Here is an 18,689-nt window from a genome sequence, read left to right as displayed (position 1 = left end):
TATATAGAGTATTTCTCGTTGATCTAATGCTTTCATCAAGTAACTGTTTTTCTTCTACCTGACACAAATACTCTGCCATGCTGTGTTAAACCATCTGCCTTCAAAGAAGCAGCGACAGCAGACCAGGGTGACACATGAAATAGCGGACGCCCACCAAAGAAATCGCGATAATCCAACTTGAAATTGATTTTGAACGGACCAGGAAGCCTTGAGCTTCCATGATCCATGAACGGGGGAACAACTCGAAAAATAAAAAAAAACAAACAAAAACAAGAACCATGAAGGGGGGGGGGGAAAGGGGGGGGGGGGGGAGCAATGAGTATAATATGGAAAATAAAAAACAAAGTAGGCAGAGAAAAAGAAAGAAAATTCATCTCAAGTCATGTCCGTTCCTCTTCTAAGCAGAAGGCTCCAACCACTCTTCGCTTTTTTTCTTTTCAACTCTCTCGGCACACTTATGAGACACAGGCCCCGCTTAGTAGACGCGAGCGAGGTTACGCAGGTACCAGTCGACCAGACGGCGGCCGGCCTTGGTCTCACTGACGTGGATCAGGTCGTCCTCAAGAGCGTAGTCGAGATCGTTGGCGATAGCAGGCTCGCCATCCAGGAGACCACCGTCGACCCAGCGGATCTGGCGGCTGCGCTGCTTGTTAACGAGCAGCCACGAGCGGAGCTGCTCGGGGGACACCTCGAGGAAACCTGCAAGTTTCTTGAGGTCCATGGTGGTGTAGAGCTTGAGGTAAGAGCGGATGGTGGGGTTGAACAGGGTGTTCTTGACCTCATCCATGAAGATGGCGGTGTGGTGGTCGACGGGGTCGACGTTGGAGGCTGGGTTGTCGAAGTCGGGAGGAGTGGGGTTGATGAACTTAGGGCAGGAAGAGCGGAAGAGCTCCTCGAAGACGGGCAGAGCCTCGGGGCCACCCTTCTGCATGCGGTAGAATTGCTCTCCGTACTTCTCACGGACGGCCGAGTGGATGGTGTCATCCAGACGGGTGGGGTGGAGAGCGACACAGATGGCGATCAGGGCGTACATCTGGTCGTTCTTCTTGGCGATGGCTTCGTAGTTGTTGCCACCCTTCTGGAAGTTCTTTGTCCGGGACACATACACGAGGATGTGGCTGAACATGCGGATGGCGTCGCCGTAGCGGCGCATCATCATGTAGGAGAAGCCCACGTAGTAGTAGGTGGTGAAGTGGGCGGCCATCACACGGGCGAACATGGCTTTCTTGTTCATCTCGACATCGTCGAGGATCTTCAGGGCAAGACTGAAGTCACCGAGGAGACAGTGCACGCGCAGCAGTCCGATGATCGAGAAGTAGCCGAGCATCTTGTACAAGGGGCGCGATCCGTACTCGCCGGCGACAGCCATTGGGTCCTCTCCGCGCTTGGTGGCGTTCAATTGCTCGCTGATCTGCGAGCGCTGGATGAGAGAGTAAAGCACGTTCAGCACTGAGTAGCATCCCCATGTGTTCGGGTTCTCGCGGAGCAGCTGGCTCTCCTCCTCGTTGGATCCAGTGCGAGCAACGCGGTTGCGGTAACGGCAGAAGGATTCGAATTGGTAGATAAACTCGTCAATAACTTCCCAAGCCCAGTAGTACTGATTGTAGAGAAAAAAGTATCGTTAGTTTTCTGTATCGTGTTTTGAGGGATAACTCGACCTGTTGATTTCCCGAATGCCAAGCTTTTACTTTTCATTCATGGCGTTCAACAATCGGTCGGCGAAACGGGATACCTACGTTAGGAACTTCCAAGTCCACGGGGCCATCGGAGTTCAGGATATAGTGGAAGAGACTGCAGTAGTTGTCGTAGCTAGCGAATTTGGTCTCGAGAGTAGCCTGGTATTCCAGCGGGGTGGCGGCGGCGGCCAACTGGGCCTGGAGGTCCTGGGTCTGCGATGCACCGTGGGACAAAGTCTGGTCCAGCTCGCTCATTCCATCGTCGTAGTTGACCTGCTCGCGGTAGTCGTTGGCCATAGCCTCCTCCTCATTATCGGACTCATCGTTCAAGTTGGGGCGCGCATTGGCGCGGTCTTCGTAGGACATGTTGAGTGGGAGGGGGGAAGAAAAAGAGTTAAAAATGCAGCAAGAGGCCGAGATGAAACGGCAGTGAGAAAGCGGAAGGGGCGAGGTGGGGAGGGGGGGGGGAGGATAGCGTCGGCGTGTGCGATTTGCCAAAGAAGTCGAATTTTGAGGGTTTTCGCTTGGGTGTTTGTGCTTATCTTATCTGCGCATAAAGTATGGGTGATGACTCAGCTATGCTAATTTCGAAGATTTGTGCATGGAGCACTCAGTACGGTGTAAGTACCTGGTACCGAGATAATCGCCTGTTTTGGCTGTAAATCCTTGTACTATCTACTTCCACAACGAATATAATGTCAACATTGCTATAGCTTCACCCACCTACATACTAAGTACCTATATATGATATGTAAGTAGAAATTTAATAAGTGGTATGATGGAGTAAATTTCCCTGAAGCGTATAAGATGTTAATGCAAGGGGCCCCAGATATTCTGAGCGGACTTGATCCTTCTTTCTGGCTGTTCCGCGTCTTGATATAAAAAGTGATACTGTATACCCTCTACTTCCAACACGTGTTTAAAGTATAGATTAGTGCATGAGACGTACATAAATACTTAAACTATGTATTTATATGTATCTACCTATTCCAATCTAGTAAAGTGTATCGCAATTCCAAATATAAAAGCCTAACAGACAGACGTAAAAGGGGCCGACGGTGTCACAGCAGACAGAGGACGGTTGGCTTTAGCACATTACCAAGTCAGTTCAACTCAGTGGCCATTCTTTTTACTTTCTAGGGGAATTCCGGGAAGTCCAACACTAGAGAAAAACAGGATTCCTCGAGTATGTGATTTCATTAACTAGGTAGGTGTCAAATATGTAAGGAAAAGACTTCCGGAGGATCAGAGGCCAGCAACTGGTTGCCTGTCATCGGCTAACCTTCACTCTTCTGCAGGTGACAGCCAGCCCCTTCCCTTCCCCTAAGTCACCGTCGGCGCCTGGTTCCCTCCTTTTTCCTCCTCCAACCACAGACGGTGTACTGCACATCCTCGTCTCTGGACTGGAGTGTCAGGAAGGCAGATATTTCACTAGCCATCACCGAAGAATTAGGTAGGCCAGTTCAAATGTTTACTCTGCCATGGCGGCTTTCTAGGATATTGCAGCTTTTCCTCAACACCCTCGTTTCAGCCTTACTGTCGTAACACCTCCGCTCCGCATCTCCACCTTTCTTTCACCCAAGTCTGCAGCATGATGAAATCTCTTCCAATATCGCTCATCTGGTAGCAGCATAGATGGATTGATACAGTCAAAAACACAGGCCCCATGTTAATTTTTAGGGCTCAAGACTCCTCCACTGTTCCGGGTCATCAAATATTGCAATAGCCTCAGGTGACAGTCGGACGCCTAGGTGCAGCGCGTTCTTCCTGGCCTCATGAATTACATCGGCCGTGTGTTTAAACCTGTGACTAAGAGCCGTCCCAAACCGACAGAGCTCAGCAAATGCCTGTCTTGATTCGTCACTTTCTTCCAACTGATGAACTAAGATCCGAAGACCAGTCTGTACGGCATCGACTATCTGGCTGGATATATGCTTGAGGCCATACGACTGACGGTGGATGCGAAGGCATTGCGCCGTTTCCTCGGCGGACTTAACCTGATAGTACCGGGCGTCTCGGACAGATTGTGGCTGATGAGGATCTTTTAACATCTCAAACAGATATATGACAGCCTGGAGACATTTAATTCTTCACGAGGTATCAGCACAAAAACAATCGGGGTGCATGCAATAGGAAGGGAGTCATGCTTACCGCAAGAGAAGGACTTGTGGGACCGAATTTCGTTGTATCTCGGGCACACTCGGCCAGCGTTGCAGCCAAGAATTCAAACGATCGAATGGGTCTTGAGCTCTGTTCCACAACTCCTTAAAACTAACACCTCGACTTTTGTCAGAAATGAGCTTCTGGACATCGACTAAGATTATGTTGACCTCAGCCTGTCCATCCCTAACTTGAGGCAGACAGGCAGGCTTTTTGTCATATGCGATGCTGTTTGAGCGAGGGTATGGGGTCCAGTCAAGATCTTCATTGCCACACAGCTTGACATCAGATGTGGGATATGCCGAGGGAGCAATCTTTTGCAGCTCAATCGACATTTGTCTGCACCAGTTGATTAGACATTACTCGTTTCTATGGGGATGGGAGCGCTTACGAGCTCATGCTGAAGACACCCCAGGCAGTGATCGTGCGAACCCGTTCCATCTCCGGCAGCATCTTTTTCGACACTACTGAGATATCAAACAGTCCTATATCCCGTGCTAGCTGAACTGCTTGACATAGCATCATCCAGCTTTTTTTTACTCGTCCTTGATATTTAAATCTGCAAGAAATCAATATCGTGAACATGACTCGTTTGCTACAAATCAGTGGGCAACGTACACACAGCACATCATGAGGAGGGCCTGGATGTTAGGCAGGTCGTGGCCATCATCTTCGACTTCCCATAAGCTTTGTGCCTCATGGAAAAAGTTCTGGCCCCGCGAGAACGTGTTCTCGGGGGTGGAAAGAACATCAGGACTATCAGAATAGGCCTATATCGGGGTTAGCTAATGGTTTCGCAAAGGGGCATATTTACCGGATTCATACGCTGGCCATGGACAATATGCTATTCACGAGAAGGGGCGTGCAGAACTCAGATCTTCGATCCCCGAGTTTCATATGTTCGAGGAAGATACGTTGATCAAGGAACTGCGAGCATGGGTGGTCCCAGGTAAAGTAGAGCGAGACTAGGCGCGAGACCAAATAATTATCATCTGTGACCTTTGTCCACGGCTTTGCCGGCACCTCAAAGATAGGTATGTCGCAAAGGCTTTCTAATGTGACACGAGCATAAGGGCTAACTGTTGGCCACTGCGGAGGTTTCATGTTTGGGATCTCATCCAGCGTGACAGGAGCATAAGGGATAACTGTTGGCCATTGCAGTGGTTTCATGTTTGGGATCTCATCCAGCGTGACAGGAGCGTAAGGGCTAGCTGTTGGCCATTGCGGAGGTTTCATGTTTGGGATCTCATCCAGCGTGACAGGAGCGTAAGGGCTAGCTGTTGGCCATTGCGGAGGTTTCATGTTTGGGATCTCATCCAGCGTGACAGGAGCGTAAGGGCTAGCTGTTGGCCACTGCGGAGGTTTCATGTTTGGAATCTCATCCGGTGAGCTTGGTATATCCCCAGGGTCCGACGGCCGTTTCACCCCGTTGCCCAAAGTTTCTATGCGATCCTCCCCAATGTCTAAACCCGCTGATTTGCTGGCATCCAATAGCGCTTGGAGGTTCCCGAATGTCGTGACCGGGGATCCGACAGCGTGGGCGATGTCTCTGAACGGAGCCTTTTTCCGGATCAAATCCACCACCTTGTCAAACTGGACTTGATCATCCGACGCGAGGGTGCTCAACAAAGAATCTAGTAGAACTTTGTAGTTTCTGAGCTCCTGGATCGTCCGCTTGACAGCAACCTTTCGTCTGAGGTCTCGAGTTGGATCAAACAAACATTCGGTGCCGGCGGATTGACAAGCTTTACATGGGGATTCTGGTCCGGAACACTATATCGAGCAGATCGCAACAATTAGCCATTTTGTTGCAAATTTTTGGACAAGACGGAAAGGGAGAAACGGAAAGAAAAAACAGGGATCAACTGATGCACTGGCTCACCTTTCTCTTTGCATGTTTGCATGCCAGGCAGGCTGTGGAATTCTTCTTTGGCCTACTGACAGCAGTCGACGTCTGCGGAGCGAACATGCGCGGCGGTCCCGGAGCCAACGCGGGAAATTGTTTCGTGTTCTCGTGGGGGCTCATCTTCATTTTCAAAAGATTAGCCTCGCGGAGTATGACCTCCCAAAGGAATGCTTCCGGACTTCTGACCGAAATACACCGCGATTGAAGCTTCCGCGGCAATGGGGATTTGATGAAGCAACGATTTGTAGGAACTGATTTTTGGGACAGGTGCAGGCAAAACGATCCTCTATACAAGACTAAAGCACGGTCCTAGCGTTTCCTCTTATGGGCCATCGAAATCGACGTCTCCAACGTCTCACCAGCACGATGTCAGAAAGGGGGTAAGTGTCATGTCGCAATGATACGGGCGTCACGGTGCGGTGCGTTATTTACGCATGAAGGTGGGACACAACTAAAAGAAACTATTCTGGAATCGGTCAAAGTGATCAAAGTCTACCTGCAGGTGACAAGATCCCAAAAGCGAGGGGGGTCGCGTTGGCAAACAGAAGGGGAGGTTCGACGCCCGTCACACAACCGGGGTAACCCGGTAGGCCAAGCTCGAATTCAGAAATGGTTGGAGAGCTAGCAAATTCAGCAACCTGTCAATATCAGCCGATGGTATGCAGCAGATGAGTGAAGGGGGGCATCGCGTTGAAACTAGCCTGATAGATATTGTCAAGAGATTCGGGAGATCGAGGACAACCCGAATATGGAAACCCTACCAGGTTAAACTAACTTGCACTAACCTTTCGGAGAGCACGAGATACCAAATCCCAAAAAATCAAGGGCTTATAAAAAAAAGGAACGAGAAAAAAGAATGGAAAAGACTATGGGAAAAAAATTAATAATAAAAAAAAGGCGACATCCACTCTCGACCCTGTAGGGATGTATCAGTACCGGGGGGGAGCACTAAAAAAAAGTACTTTTTAGGGCCTCGGTACGCAATCTCTACATATGTATTTGATACTTTCTCGGAATACATGCCTTAATTGGAACTCGGGGGATTCTTTCATTATCAAACTTGTTCTACTCACCCGATAGCCTTTTCTAAGAACATCGGATTCTCTTTCCACCCCTTAATTGTTTGTCTGGGTTTACTCGGGTTGGTTTATTCCGATATTCCAAGGTTATTGACTTCTATAGGAAACTCATATGTTAATCACATCTCCCGACCTCCATAACCTCCACCCTTCTCGCCACGTTCCACCCTTTTTTCCGAAAACCCCCCATGTCAATATTGTATCCTGGGAAGCATTTGTGGAGAATATCATTCGGTTTAACTAACCCGCCACGCTCACACCACCTGCAGCCTTCGCTCTAGGATAAAATCTAGATTTCAACCCAGACGGGAGCCTGGAAAAATGATCCAAACGGCAGGGTTCGCAACACCAGGCCAAAAATTCCTGCACACCGGTTGATGGGACGCCCACGAGTTGTGCTGCTAAACACTGTGATACGGAGTACATGAAAGACGCAAATGTATACCATGGTATATGTACTATGTAAGATCCGATCCGCCCACTCCGTACGGAAGGAGGATCTTGGAACCTTATCCCGTCTCAAAGTCTTTTCCGCTGTGGACCAAATCGGGATTTGCAGCCAGGGGGAAGAAGATTCCACCTCATAACCAGATCTACCGATCCTCAAATGTTATTCTTAATTATATATTGTTACCTCGATACTTGCTGGATCCTCCATCTAATCCCTATGATTCGCCAGGATCTTGCTCTCCTTCAAGCCCAACATAACTTCTTCCAACGCTTTTCATTGGCGGTTAAACCAACAGCCAATCGGAGCCAGCGAAAATTCATTTTCTTTCTTTGGCACTCTGTCAGTTACTCTGAACCTCAAACAACAAGCCTGATTTGCATTTTCGCTGGAAACACTGCACTAAGGGGGGTGTTGCCAGCCACAGCCACCTGGGCATAGATGTATATCGTATCTTGTCTATTGTGTATCCACCATTACTAACATGCTGTGGGATGCTTTTCCGAAGGACTCTCCGCATAAGTTTATTAATCCGGCACTATGTCCAGGGCTATGCAGATTCTCGGCCCGTCCCAATTAATCTTACAACCTTACAATCTCTTATACTGATAGTGACTTCCGCGGAGAAGGCTGCCCCCCCCCCCCCCAACAAAAAACAAAGATAAAGAAAAAAAAGAAACTAAAATAAGAAAAGCAAACTTACTGACTCTTAGCCTAGATGAGCTATACACGCTAGCGTCGCGGACTGCCGCTTACGCGCCCGTAAACTGAAATTCGAGATAACGCCTGATCTTGGGCTCCCATTCCTTTACACCCTATCGCTTGAGCTTGTTTGAAACTCTAAAACCACACATGTACTTCGCCCCCGGACAAGTTCCAGCCCTGCTTAGATTCCCGGGATCAGTAGCCAGTGAGATCGACCATGCGGCTGAGATCCCCCTCTTTCTTTTCCGTGTTCAGGCATTTCACTTGTCGACAACTGTTTCCCTACCCCTGCAACACAAGGTACAGTACTCCGTACATGAAGGTGTAAATTGTCTGCAATGTAACGTGAGCTACGAATTTCCATCGCCTGCACGTGTGATGAAAGCGCCTCCTCGCCCTTATAGGAGAAGACTCCTGCCAAAAGGAGAATTAGCGTGAAGCAAGACAATAAAAACGCAGCTATCCTATAGTTTGAGCTGATATGTTTGGTAGTTTCGATTTGAATATTCGGCGCCAGACCATCTATATTTGGTTAGATCTGCCTCCCTTTCCCTTCTCCCCATATCTCGATGAACTTTGGATGGCGTTATACAAAATGTACCTACCTAGGTATGTCGTCTACGGGTATGGATCCATGGATAAGAGTTGATATCATTTAATTCTCAATGGTACGGATAAAACAGCCAGGTGTCTTTGGTTGGTCGGATGTGTTCACTGTTAGTGGTTCCACATTTGGTTCCATGGTTGCCCACTCACTCCCCGCTTTTTTCAAGGTTTACTATATTTGTGCTCCAATAGTCTCGTTCAGATGACACGGAATTTGCAATTTGAACACATGTGTTCACATGGATATACTTACTCATAACACACATGATGTACATATAAACACTCTATGTAGCTTTTATATCTTAAAGTTCCAAGTTCCTTGTTTTTTGGTTTTTATTTTACTTTCAGAGAGCCACGGCCCGTTAATGCATTGCAGCTGTAGCGGGGTATTTAAGTATTTAAGTATTTTTTTAATCAAAATCACCCAAGTTTGCCAAGGTCATTCTCGTTATTTGCTTCTCTATTCGACCCAATAAACCCAACTCTTGCATATTTCCACCGGGGCATTGGTTTCTGACACCTGCCATTCTATGTTATACTCCGTATACGTACAATGTACGCAATTTATGTTTGCTCTTTTCCTTTATTTTTATTTTTTGAGCCATTTATAATCCTTAGGATAAGACCAGGTGCAAGTACTACGAGTCAAACAATAGTTCGCTGATCCTATACGTCATATTATTACGTTCCGTCTTTGGATCTTGATTTCTCTCACAAACCCCTTGGTTTTAACCCGGTCGGTTCTGTATCCAATCGTCGGATACCAACAAGCGATGCTTGCAGCATACGCACATGTCAGTATCCAGTCTGCATTATTGGCTTGAGATCTGTCACATATCAAGGAAGCATCATCCTGGAAATTGGTAGATCACTCCTGAGTATACCCAGACCTCGTGGTGAGGGATAACTGCCGACTAATTGGCCCAACAGCAGTCTCGGCCATACCAGGGTTCTTGACAAATGTATAAAGCATTACTGTCTTTTTATGGTATCTTGTCCCTAATCGATAGCCTGGACTTGTAGCGCAGACTATTAATTGTGACTAAGCACTCACCTACACCCTTTCCCGGTGTAGGTGAGCCCACACACACCTATTAACAAACCCATACCTGTTAACAAAAAAATCAACATTTCAATTTTAAACCTATTTTTCAGCCACCATACCATCTGGATCTACATATCTAAATAGCTCACTATTAACATCAAGATAATCTCTATCCCCTGATGCCTCTTCTTTTTCTTTGAGAGCCTGATTCGCGCGATGCCAGTAGTCTCGAATCCTTGCGTTCCCAGCCTCATGCCGAATATCCAATTTAGATTCCTTCGTACATCGCCGATACACCTTCGAATTTCCTGCAATTGATGATAATGGACTCTTAGCAGCACCTTTTACCATGCGCTTAGATTTTTTGATAGGAATTTTGTGGCTTTGCATCCTTTTTATCGTTTGTTTTGCAAGTGCTAGGTCTTGGATAGCCTGCTTACCACCACGAATTGCACGGTCTATATGCTTTTGAAGCTTTAGAAGGTCTGGTTTATCGTTCTCGAGTATTAATTGAACCTTATTCTCAACTTTTGAGAATCTTTGATCTGAATTAGGCGGCGAATTCGTTGCCGAACTGGGAAATTCACGGTCTGGTGACGGCGTATGACCATATATCTCAAGGACTGGTTCATCTTCCTAGCCAGGATCAATTTGATCACAAACAATATATAAATCATAAGGCTAAAGACCTGTATCTCGAAATGATGATTTAATAGTCTATACCTTAAAGGTGTCTTTGCGAATTGTTTTGATCATTCGAAGAAAATGTCGTTTATCATCAATATCTCTACCCTATCGTACAATCTCATTGTTCTTTTTTCGGAATTTTTGGAGAATGGCTTGCTATCAAGAGGCTAGCATCGATGTGTTAACTTTGGTATACACCACTAAGGTATAATATTAAAGCTTTAGCAAATATGTTCGAATTCCGGGGTTCTATAAGACCCATGATTATCTATAACCAAAATCCTAGGTCTACCTCTAGCGACTCGCTTTTTAGTAGTATAATGAAAATCTAATAGCTATTAAATAGCAGTTTTATCATCCGTCTAGCCTTTAGCAGTTAGTTTAATAACCCTATAGTTAGTAGGATCATTATCGCCATCGAACCAATCTTCCATTTGTTCGGAACCACGCATTAAAAACCATAGATACATAACCCAGCCATCGGCAGAGATACATTCAATACCGGTAATATTCTAGCCTATTCTACCGGTCGTAATAGACTCATATTTACGGGTAGAAGCAACATTTTCCTTGGTTCCAATACCAAGCTGAAAGCCAGTCTCATCCCAGTTATATAGTTTATGGGCCTGGATTTTATTCTTTTTAAGAAACTGGCCAAAAACCTGGTACCAATGAACTAAATCACTGTGTAATTCAGCTTCAATCCTTGCTTTTTCCATTGGTTTTTGTGTGCGTAGAGTAATATAGGGTGGTAGGCGTTAAATGAATTGATAGCCGTACATTTTGCCAACCTGCCGGTCGGAACCACAATGTTGTAAAAGACGATTCGCAGCACCCTCAATATCGATAGCAGTTGGTGGTGTATATACTGAATTAAGGTGCTCAATCCAGCGAATAAGAGAGGCCTCTTGTGAGGAATTTAGGGCCTTTTTAGTGGCTGCACGGCCTTTTCCATTTGTTCTGACGTCCTTTCGGTTTCGAAGCTTCCACTTTGAGACGCCAAAATGAGAGGCTGCGGCCTGAATACTAGTAAATTGGCCTGATTTTTAGGATTCGAGGGCATTTGAGAGAAGAATCTCTTCTTTTTTGGAGGAATTCGGCATGGTTTTAATGGTAAAAAATAGGTTTAAAATTGAAATGTTGATTTTTTTGTTAACAGGTATGGGTTTGTTAATAGGTGTGGGCTCACCTACACCGGGAAAGGGTGTAGGTGAGTGCTTAGTCACAATTACTCATGCGGCTATGGTTGAATCGTGTCAAGCCCACTAACACCTACTGCCTGGCATCGGTGTGCCCCAGCGGATAATAAATGCTCACCGGATCATAAATTGTAAAACTATGATAAATACCTGATAATTAGTTACGTAATGTACTCTGTTATTTGCAGCAAGCACTTTCAACTAGAACAGGCACATCAATCTAAAAATGAACTAGATAGATACATGATGATAGCGAGATACTTCCGGAAACAAGAGGACCGATAGCTTACAGCTACCAATCCGTCCACCTAACGGCAGAGTCGCTTTGATTTATCAATTTGGGCCATTCTGCCCTTGACCTCGCTTCCCAATGTCGCAATATGCTCGGGGGTGATTGCTCTTCTCGCCTTTGCCGCCTTTGCAAAAAGCGCAGGAGCTCTAACCATGTCGAGAACACCAAGTCCACCCAGAATAATAAGGAAAATTCCAGTATGTCCACCATCCTTCGCGCTCATGATACCATAAATGCTGAAGTCTACATCGCTGGCGGCACCAATGGCCCTCGACGTGATCGCGATGGCGGCCAATCCCGCCTCGTCCGCTACCTCTTCCACGCCAGGAATGAGTAGGATGAGAGGGGTGACAAATATGAGAATGATCTCCTCAACCTGCTCTTTGTGATATTCCTCCCCGATCTTCTCAACACTCTTCATACTGGTGATCGAGTTCGATCCCATGAGTACGAGCATCGATGCGCCGTCCACAACATCGCTTGTGTCGCCAAGGTACAAATCACTGGTCGAGAGAGAGGCGAGGGTATTGGACTGACCTGTGGTGGTCGTGATATTTGGAAGTCGTCCCGAGGTGATAGACTTAGGGTTGCTGACCGTGAAATTATCCGGCGAAACAGGTTTGCCGATGTTCCTGTTGCCACTGCATACTCCCGGTTGTGGAGGGATACTTGGCGTACAATGGGATTTATCGATGTTCCATAAAAGCTGGTCAGGTTTGTACATTAGGTATCAACCTGCTTGAACTTCCAAGGTTGAAATTTCATCTGATATAGATTGCAGTACCTATCAATTGATTCAGAATCCGATCTATCTAGGAGCTTGGTTCGGCTCTAACAAGTCCCAAATTTCCTCAATGCAGGCCTGCAATGATCCTTCATCTTCATTTCTTTCTTCCAAGGCTCCCTCGAAATAGCATCGCCGAGAAGCAAAGCAAGATTGACATCACCAGTTCCGCAACCCATTGCATCGTATGGACCTTCATGGGATCCCGGTTGAACGGGGTCATAGAGCCGGACAAGCGGGGACCGATGTGGGAAGTAAAGATCACTCGCAACGTAGTAGTCCCCCTGTCAGTCGCTATTGTTGTGCGGAGTTTTGAACTTTTGAGCAGCGTCAGGTACAGCTTCTGAGATGTCTTGTTGGAAATTTTTGTTTGGTGAGGCCCAAAGTTTCTTGAATTCGAGATCCGTAAATTGCATCCTTGCAGCTCTCTGCATCGTATTTGGCAATCGCCAGTCTCTTTTCCATCGGCGGCTAGTCCGGGTTAGTGTCCGGCTTAGCCATAGTGTCAATGCGATGCCCAGGTGGGGGATCAGATAACCTGAAATGATTGGATAGGCACTAATGTAGGGGAAGTGAGTAGGCTACATAGATAAATCCACGGGCGAGATACCTGGCGGACTCAGTCGAAGTAATAATACAAGTAATAAAACACTCTTGAATAGCGTTTGGCCCCAGCGGGCCACCAAGCTTCTAATGATTCTGATCTACAGAACTAGGCGGCCTTCTCCACTCGGGATTCAAGCACCAGAATCCCGAAGCAGTATTTAATTTGCATTTGATGACGTTCAACTTTCATGCCACCCGTGGACAATAATATATTGACTGTCCCCAACCTTAGCAGGTCGTTCTGAGCCCCACCGAATGTATCGGCCAAGTGGCACCGCCCGGATTTTGCTCTATACACCATAAGGATCAGTGTTTCTTTTATATGTCGACTTCTTATCACTAGTATCTATAGGAGTGACAGAGTAAATCTGCTACGTAAGTGCATTAAAGTCATAAAATTTAGAATAAGAGTATGCCCGCAATTTGCATTTGATTTTGTTTGGATAGCTCAACGTCAATGTCATTTTGTAAGCTTTTCAATATGACTAACCAAAAATCTCATTTGGCACCTTGCTAGCAGCCCATACGCATGATCATGACCAAGCTTTTGCCGTTGGTCTCGTTGAATTGAATATGAAGGGTAACACAGATATATTCTCTGACCCAACTACAGTCATGGGCATACGACTCTGTGGTCGGAGATTCTTCGGGACTTTAAAATAAGGCTGGGATTCCGTGAGCCTACCAGTGGCCCCTATATGTGGTTAATTGGTGATTGTAAACGAAAGCATGACCTTGTTTGCTCTTTGGGGAACGTACAGCTTGGTGTTGGGGAGGGGGAGGGGCATAGTGAATAGAGTTTAATGGATAGGATCCATACATACATACATGTAGGTTGTGTTGAGATTAAAAAAAAAGAATAAAGAAAGTACTGCTTGGTATATAGATATAGGTAAAGTAGAAATGGGACATCTTTTTGGTTTAGTTTTGATGGAACTAGTAGGTTAGCTAGATCCATGTTGTATTATATATAATACGTAGAAAGGTCGACAATATCCAATGTACTATGTAATATCTATATTACTCAGCATTTAGCTACTTTGGACATGATCGTTGTCGGCGATTCCAATTATATAGCTTCACTTGATCATTGCGGTAGTTGGTAGAGTTTCAAGATGGGTGGTTGTTTTCATGTTCATCATGCAGTGTAGCCGGAAATACCATTTAGCTATCATGATTGGTGTAGATTACAACATAGGTATAAACATATCATTTCCGTAAAGATATTCGATGGCGTCTTTATTTTGCCGTGCTTGGTCAATTGCATATGATAAACATATCTATTTTATAGAAGGTAATATGCCTATTGTATACTATCCAAACCGAAGCTTAAGGGTAAAGGATGCAAGTGCAAGGATTATGCAGACTAAAGCGCCAAGACTTTGAATACAGAAGTCACACAGATCAACAACTTTTGCCCTAAGAATATGAAATGAAATCCTAGAACATCAATGCTAGAAAGCTACAATATTGTAAGTGAATTAGATCGATATCAACGCGGCTATCCTCGGAGATGCCAAAAGTGGGCCTTAAGATAGCCAGTATGAGACCCCTCATAGAATGCTCATAGTAAAGTGTAGGGCCAGTTCGACTGGAATTTGGGGAGTTAATTTTACGGGGTGTCACGGCGTCGTAGAGATCAATCCCTTTTCAGCATCCAACACATGTTGTACGTCGTGCAATATAGAAATGTCTCTCGTGGCAAATAGAGATGAGGCGATATCCCCGGGAACCGTTCGGCGTTGAAAACTTTTTTTTTTGGGCCAAAGACGGTTCCGAGGGGCATTCCAAGGTTCTCCGGGGCAAACCGCTTTCTATAAAGAACAATGGGATTTCTCTTTTGTGGACATATTTTAAAAAGGTAGGTTCATTCTCCTTGCAGTCTTCATTGTCTTCATTTTCCCCTTAAGATCATCGGTTGACCGTCTTGTGACTCATAGAACCTCTCCCCCCGCATATCCAAGAAAAGAACCTTGATCTACCACAACCATCTCATCATGGGTTCTGTCGCTCCTAACGTTGCCGAGCTGGATGCCTCCAAATTCAACATCACTCGCTCAACCAACCTGCGCGATGTGCCTCTGCCCGGCTCCCCAGAGGAGCTGAGCCACTCTCACTGCACTGACCACATGGTCACCGTGAAATGGACCGCAGACAAGGGCTGGGAGACCCCCGAGGTCAAGCCCTACCAGAACCTCAGCATCCCGCCCACGGCCTCAGTCCTGCACTATGCCACCGAATGTTTCGAGGGAATGAAGGTGTACCGCGGATACGATGGCAAGCTTCGTCTGTTCCGCCCCGATTGCAACGGCGAGCGTCTGAACTCCAGCTCGCAGCGCTCCTCGCTGCCCGGATTTAAGCCCGACGAGGTGAAGAAGCTTGTCGCCAAGCTGCTGCAAATTGACGGACCCCGTAAGTTCCAAAATTACAACGAACCCAGGCTATCCTCGCCTACAATATAAATGAGAGCTATTTACTAATAATCACCTCTAGGCTGGCTCCCCAACCCCGGTTCGTTCCTCTACATCCGTCCCACCGTTATCGGAAACGGTCCCCACCTCGGCGTTCAAGTGCCCAAGGAAGCCCTCCTCTTCATTATTGCCGTTCCCTGGCCCGACTTCACCAAAATGAAGAAGGACCCCGATGCCGAGCCCCGCAAGGGCCTTAGACTCTACGCCTCTTCCCCAGATAACATCCGCGCCTGGCCCGGCGGCTTCGGCTATGCCAAGCTCGGTGCCAACTACGGTCCTTCCCTGCAAGCTCACGGCAAGGCCCAGGCTCTGGGCTTCGATCAGATCCTTTGGTTGTTCGGACAGGACCGCCAGGTCACCGAGGCTGGCGCCAGTAACTTCTTCATTATCTGGCACAACACCGAGGGCAAGCTCGAGCTTGTTACTGCTCCTCTTGATAACCAGCTCATTCTGCCCGGTGTTACCCGTCGCAGTGTTCTGGAGCTCGTGCGCGAGCGTTTGTCGCAGAACTTTGTTGGCAAGCTTGCGCCGCTTGAGGCTGTCGAGCGTACTTTGACCATTGATGATATTGAGAAGGCTTCTAAGGAGGGCCGTATTGTTGAGTCCTTCGTTTCTGGCACTGCTGTAAGTTGACGAATTGTCTGTTTCTTTGTCGGAGTTGATATGCTAACATCTCATCCTTTTAGTACTTCATTACCCCTGTTGCCATGATCCGCAACGAGGAAACTGATATCAACACCTTGCCTGCGAACGGCGAGCCTGCTGGGTACGCCGCGCAGATCAAGTCGTGGCTCGAGGCTATCATGTTCGGCAAGGTTGAGCACGACTGGGCTTACACCATCGATAATGAGGGACAATAGATGGATAAAAAGATTCATAGATGGTTTTAGATTTAGACTTGCAAGCAGTTTGTTTTTTTTTTGTTGATGCCTCTTAGGTGGGGTTATGAAGCTTAGCATCGTTGGTCGGTATTTTGGATGCTAGGATTGGACTGTATATAGATTTTAGACTGCACTCATAGAATATCGGCCTGTTTCATTCGATGTTTGTCATTTTGGCTATTATTGGATTTGTAGAGTGTAACAAGACGCCGGTAATTGCACCTGAGAGCTGGATATCAAAGAGAAATCATAAATTACTTTACATATATTATGAGCGCGCAGAAATGGAACAGAATTCAATGTCCTAATTTCGCATCTACATATCAACAATCACCGGGGCATACTCTCCAGTCTCCTCATCTTCGTCATTCCCATCCCAGTCCATTTCGACCTGCTCACCGTCCTCCAATTGGAGCATGCCATGGCGAACAACAGCCCCGCGACGAAGCTCCCAGTCATATTCCACCTTCACCCACTCTTCAAGCTTGTCAAGCTCCAATTTGACTTCGGATGCACTATCGCCAACGAGGTCATCGACCGACTGACGCAGCTTCATGAGTAGATCGCGCAAGAAAGCCCCGCCCTCATCACCATCAATCTCAAACAGTCCACCATCAACATCATCACATCGCTGCAGCTGCAACGACAATATCCGAATAACTTCACTCATAAACGCCTCTCTATCCAGGACTGCACTCCGGGACGTAAGAATGAGCTCAAGAAGCCGCTTCCACTGCTGCAAACACGAATAGTTCATCATAGTTAGCACCATGAGGAAAGTAAACTGCAGTTCCCCAAGCAACTGATTCCCTCCAGAAGCCTCCCCAGCATACCGGTCGATCAAGTCTCCCAGAGCCCAAGACCGATCCTTCGCAGCTTCAGTCCTTTCGCGCCCGACAGCGCCTTCTCTCCACGTCCGCTTCAAATCAACCGGGATAAAGCCGAATTCGCGTTCCGCTTCCTCGGTTATTTCCGGCTCGGCGGGCGAGTCGACGCCGGGGATATGATCCGCGTCTCGGATGGCCGTTGAAGCAGACGATAACACCCATCGCGGATGACCGTCCACATCGACCTCTGGATTCCCAATAACGCGCGATAGAAGGGTTGGTGAAATGCGGTCAGTTAGCCCAGACCAATCCCTCCGTCCGTTCTCTTCGGTTTGCGCATCATCTTCGGTCTGGATGCGAGCTTCGATGTGGGGTTTGGGTTTGTCTTCTTCGTTCTTTTCTCCAGATTCTGATTCCGGCACGGGCTTGACAAGCATCGAGGCCGCAATCCGGCTGCGATACTTGAATAACCCGCCACTCTGCCACACAGAACCTAGATTCGCCTTGTAGCGCATGCTCTCCTGGCGAGCGGAGTCGCTTTCACTGTCCAGCGCCACTAGGGACTCTGTATCCGCGCTCCATTTCCAGATGTAGATCTCTGGGGCTGGTGCATTCTGGGTTCCGTTTTTGTTTTGGCCTTGCGTGACAAGCGCTGTGTCGTTGCTCCCTTTCCCTGCAGTGGTGATGTCACCGATGTAGAACCATGCGCCGCTGCGTAGGGAGAGGGTCTCTGTCGCGCCGGTATAGAGGAAGTGCCATCCTGGGGAAAGGTCGCGGATTCCGTGGAAGTTAGGGGTTGATGTGAAGGTTATGAGGTCAATGCCGACGAGGGTTTTTGGTGGAAGGTCCGGGAGGAGGATTGTTGGGGTTGGCTGGTGGGTGGACATTGCGCCCGTTTTGTGCGGACTGGAGGGTTTTGGTTTGGGGATTGCGCGCAAGTTGGAGCTTTGAGGGGAATGAAAACTTGGAAGTGAGAGCTCTCGGATAAATACTGACCTACCTTTTATTGCGGAGGCGAAATTTTTCTGGTTCTTAACAACCGGACTTGGATCTTCTCCATATATATCTTTTGGAACATCGTAGAATTAAACTAGATGTCGTTGCCAACCTGTACTAATTTATTAGATTATGAGAACAAATGTAATAACAATAACAGAATCAACACATTTCTACATGACAACAATAAGAACTACGAACTGCCAGACCATGTCCCTCCCATAGATCCCCACGGGAGCTCCCCGCCGGGCCTCGGAAGTCTAGATGTACTACGGAGTATAGCTACCATCATTTTACAATCAGGCTCATCAAGAGCTTACA

At 47.1% G+C, this 18,689-nt stretch overlaps 5 protein-coding genes across 5 annotated transcripts; 1 reads left to right on the top strand and 4 right to left on the bottom strand.

Moving 5' to 3' along the window:
- Positions 1 to 475: 475 nt before the first annotated feature.
- N7455_005392 (putative eukaryotic translation initiation factor 3 subunit EifCl) lies at positions 476 to 2,042 on the bottom strand (the record flags this gene model as incomplete). Its single annotated transcript, XM_040962427.1, has 2 exons — positions 476 to 1,597; positions 1,737 to 2,042. The coding sequence occupies 2 exons, from the start codon at positions 2,040 to 2,042 to the stop codon at positions 476 to 478; spliced, it is 1,428 nt and encodes a 475-aa protein (XP_040807130.1).
- A 1,310-nt stretch (positions 2,043 to 3,352) lies between these two features.
- N7455_005391 (putative C6 transcription factor) lies at positions 3,353 to 5,868 on the bottom strand (the record flags this gene model as incomplete). The annotated part of the gene is made up of 6 exons (XM_065605024.1): positions 3,353 to 3,764; positions 3,828 to 4,175; positions 4,228 to 4,395; positions 4,455 to 4,606; positions 4,662 to 5,609; positions 5,719 to 5,868. 6 exons carry the CDS (start codon positions 5,866 to 5,868, stop codon positions 3,353 to 3,355), a joined length of 2,178 nt encoding a protein of 725 aa, XP_065461924.1.
- A 5,951-nt stretch (positions 5,869 to 11,819) lies between these two features.
- On the bottom strand, positions 11,820 to 12,527 carry N7455_005390 (uncharacterized protein; the record flags this gene model as incomplete). The annotated part of the gene is made up of 1 exon (XM_040955292.2): positions 11,820 to 12,527. The coding sequence occupies one exon, from the start codon at positions 12,525 to 12,527 to the stop codon at positions 11,820 to 11,822; it is 708 nt and encodes a 235-aa protein (XP_040814105.2).
- A 2,441-nt stretch (positions 12,528 to 14,968) lies between these two features.
- N7455_005389 (branched-chain amino acid aminotransferase, cytosolic) lies at positions 14,969 to 16,707 on the top strand. Its single transcript, XM_040955430.2, has 4 exons — positions 14,969 to 15,054; positions 15,134 to 15,605; positions 15,687 to 16,288; positions 16,351 to 16,707. The coding sequence occupies exons 2-4, from the start codon at positions 15,191 to 15,193 to the stop codon at positions 16,522 to 16,524; spliced, it is 1,191 nt and encodes a 396-aa protein (XP_040814183.2). The 5' UTR covers positions 14,969 to 15,054; positions 15,134 to 15,190; the 3' UTR covers positions 16,525 to 16,707.
- A 154-nt stretch (positions 16,708 to 16,861) lies between these two features.
- N7455_005388 (AAR2 splicing factor family protein) lies at positions 16,862 to 18,259 on the bottom strand (the record flags this gene model as incomplete). The annotated part of the gene is made up of 1 exon (XM_040955333.2): positions 16,862 to 18,259. The coding sequence occupies one exon, from the start codon at positions 18,257 to 18,259 to the stop codon at positions 16,862 to 16,864; it is 1,398 nt and encodes a 465-aa protein (XP_040814046.2).
- Positions 18,260 to 18,689: the final 430 nt, after the last annotated feature.

The sequence above is a fragment of the Penicillium solitum genome (assembly GCF_028829755.1).
Source record: "Penicillium solitum strain IBT 25940 chromosome Unknown utg000003l_segment0_segment0, whole genome shotgun sequence".
Lineage (NCBI taxonomy): Eukaryota > Fungi > Ascomycota > Eurotiomycetes > Eurotiales > Aspergillaceae > Penicillium > Penicillium solitum.
This window is presented reverse-complemented; position numbering and strand designations above follow the sequence as displayed.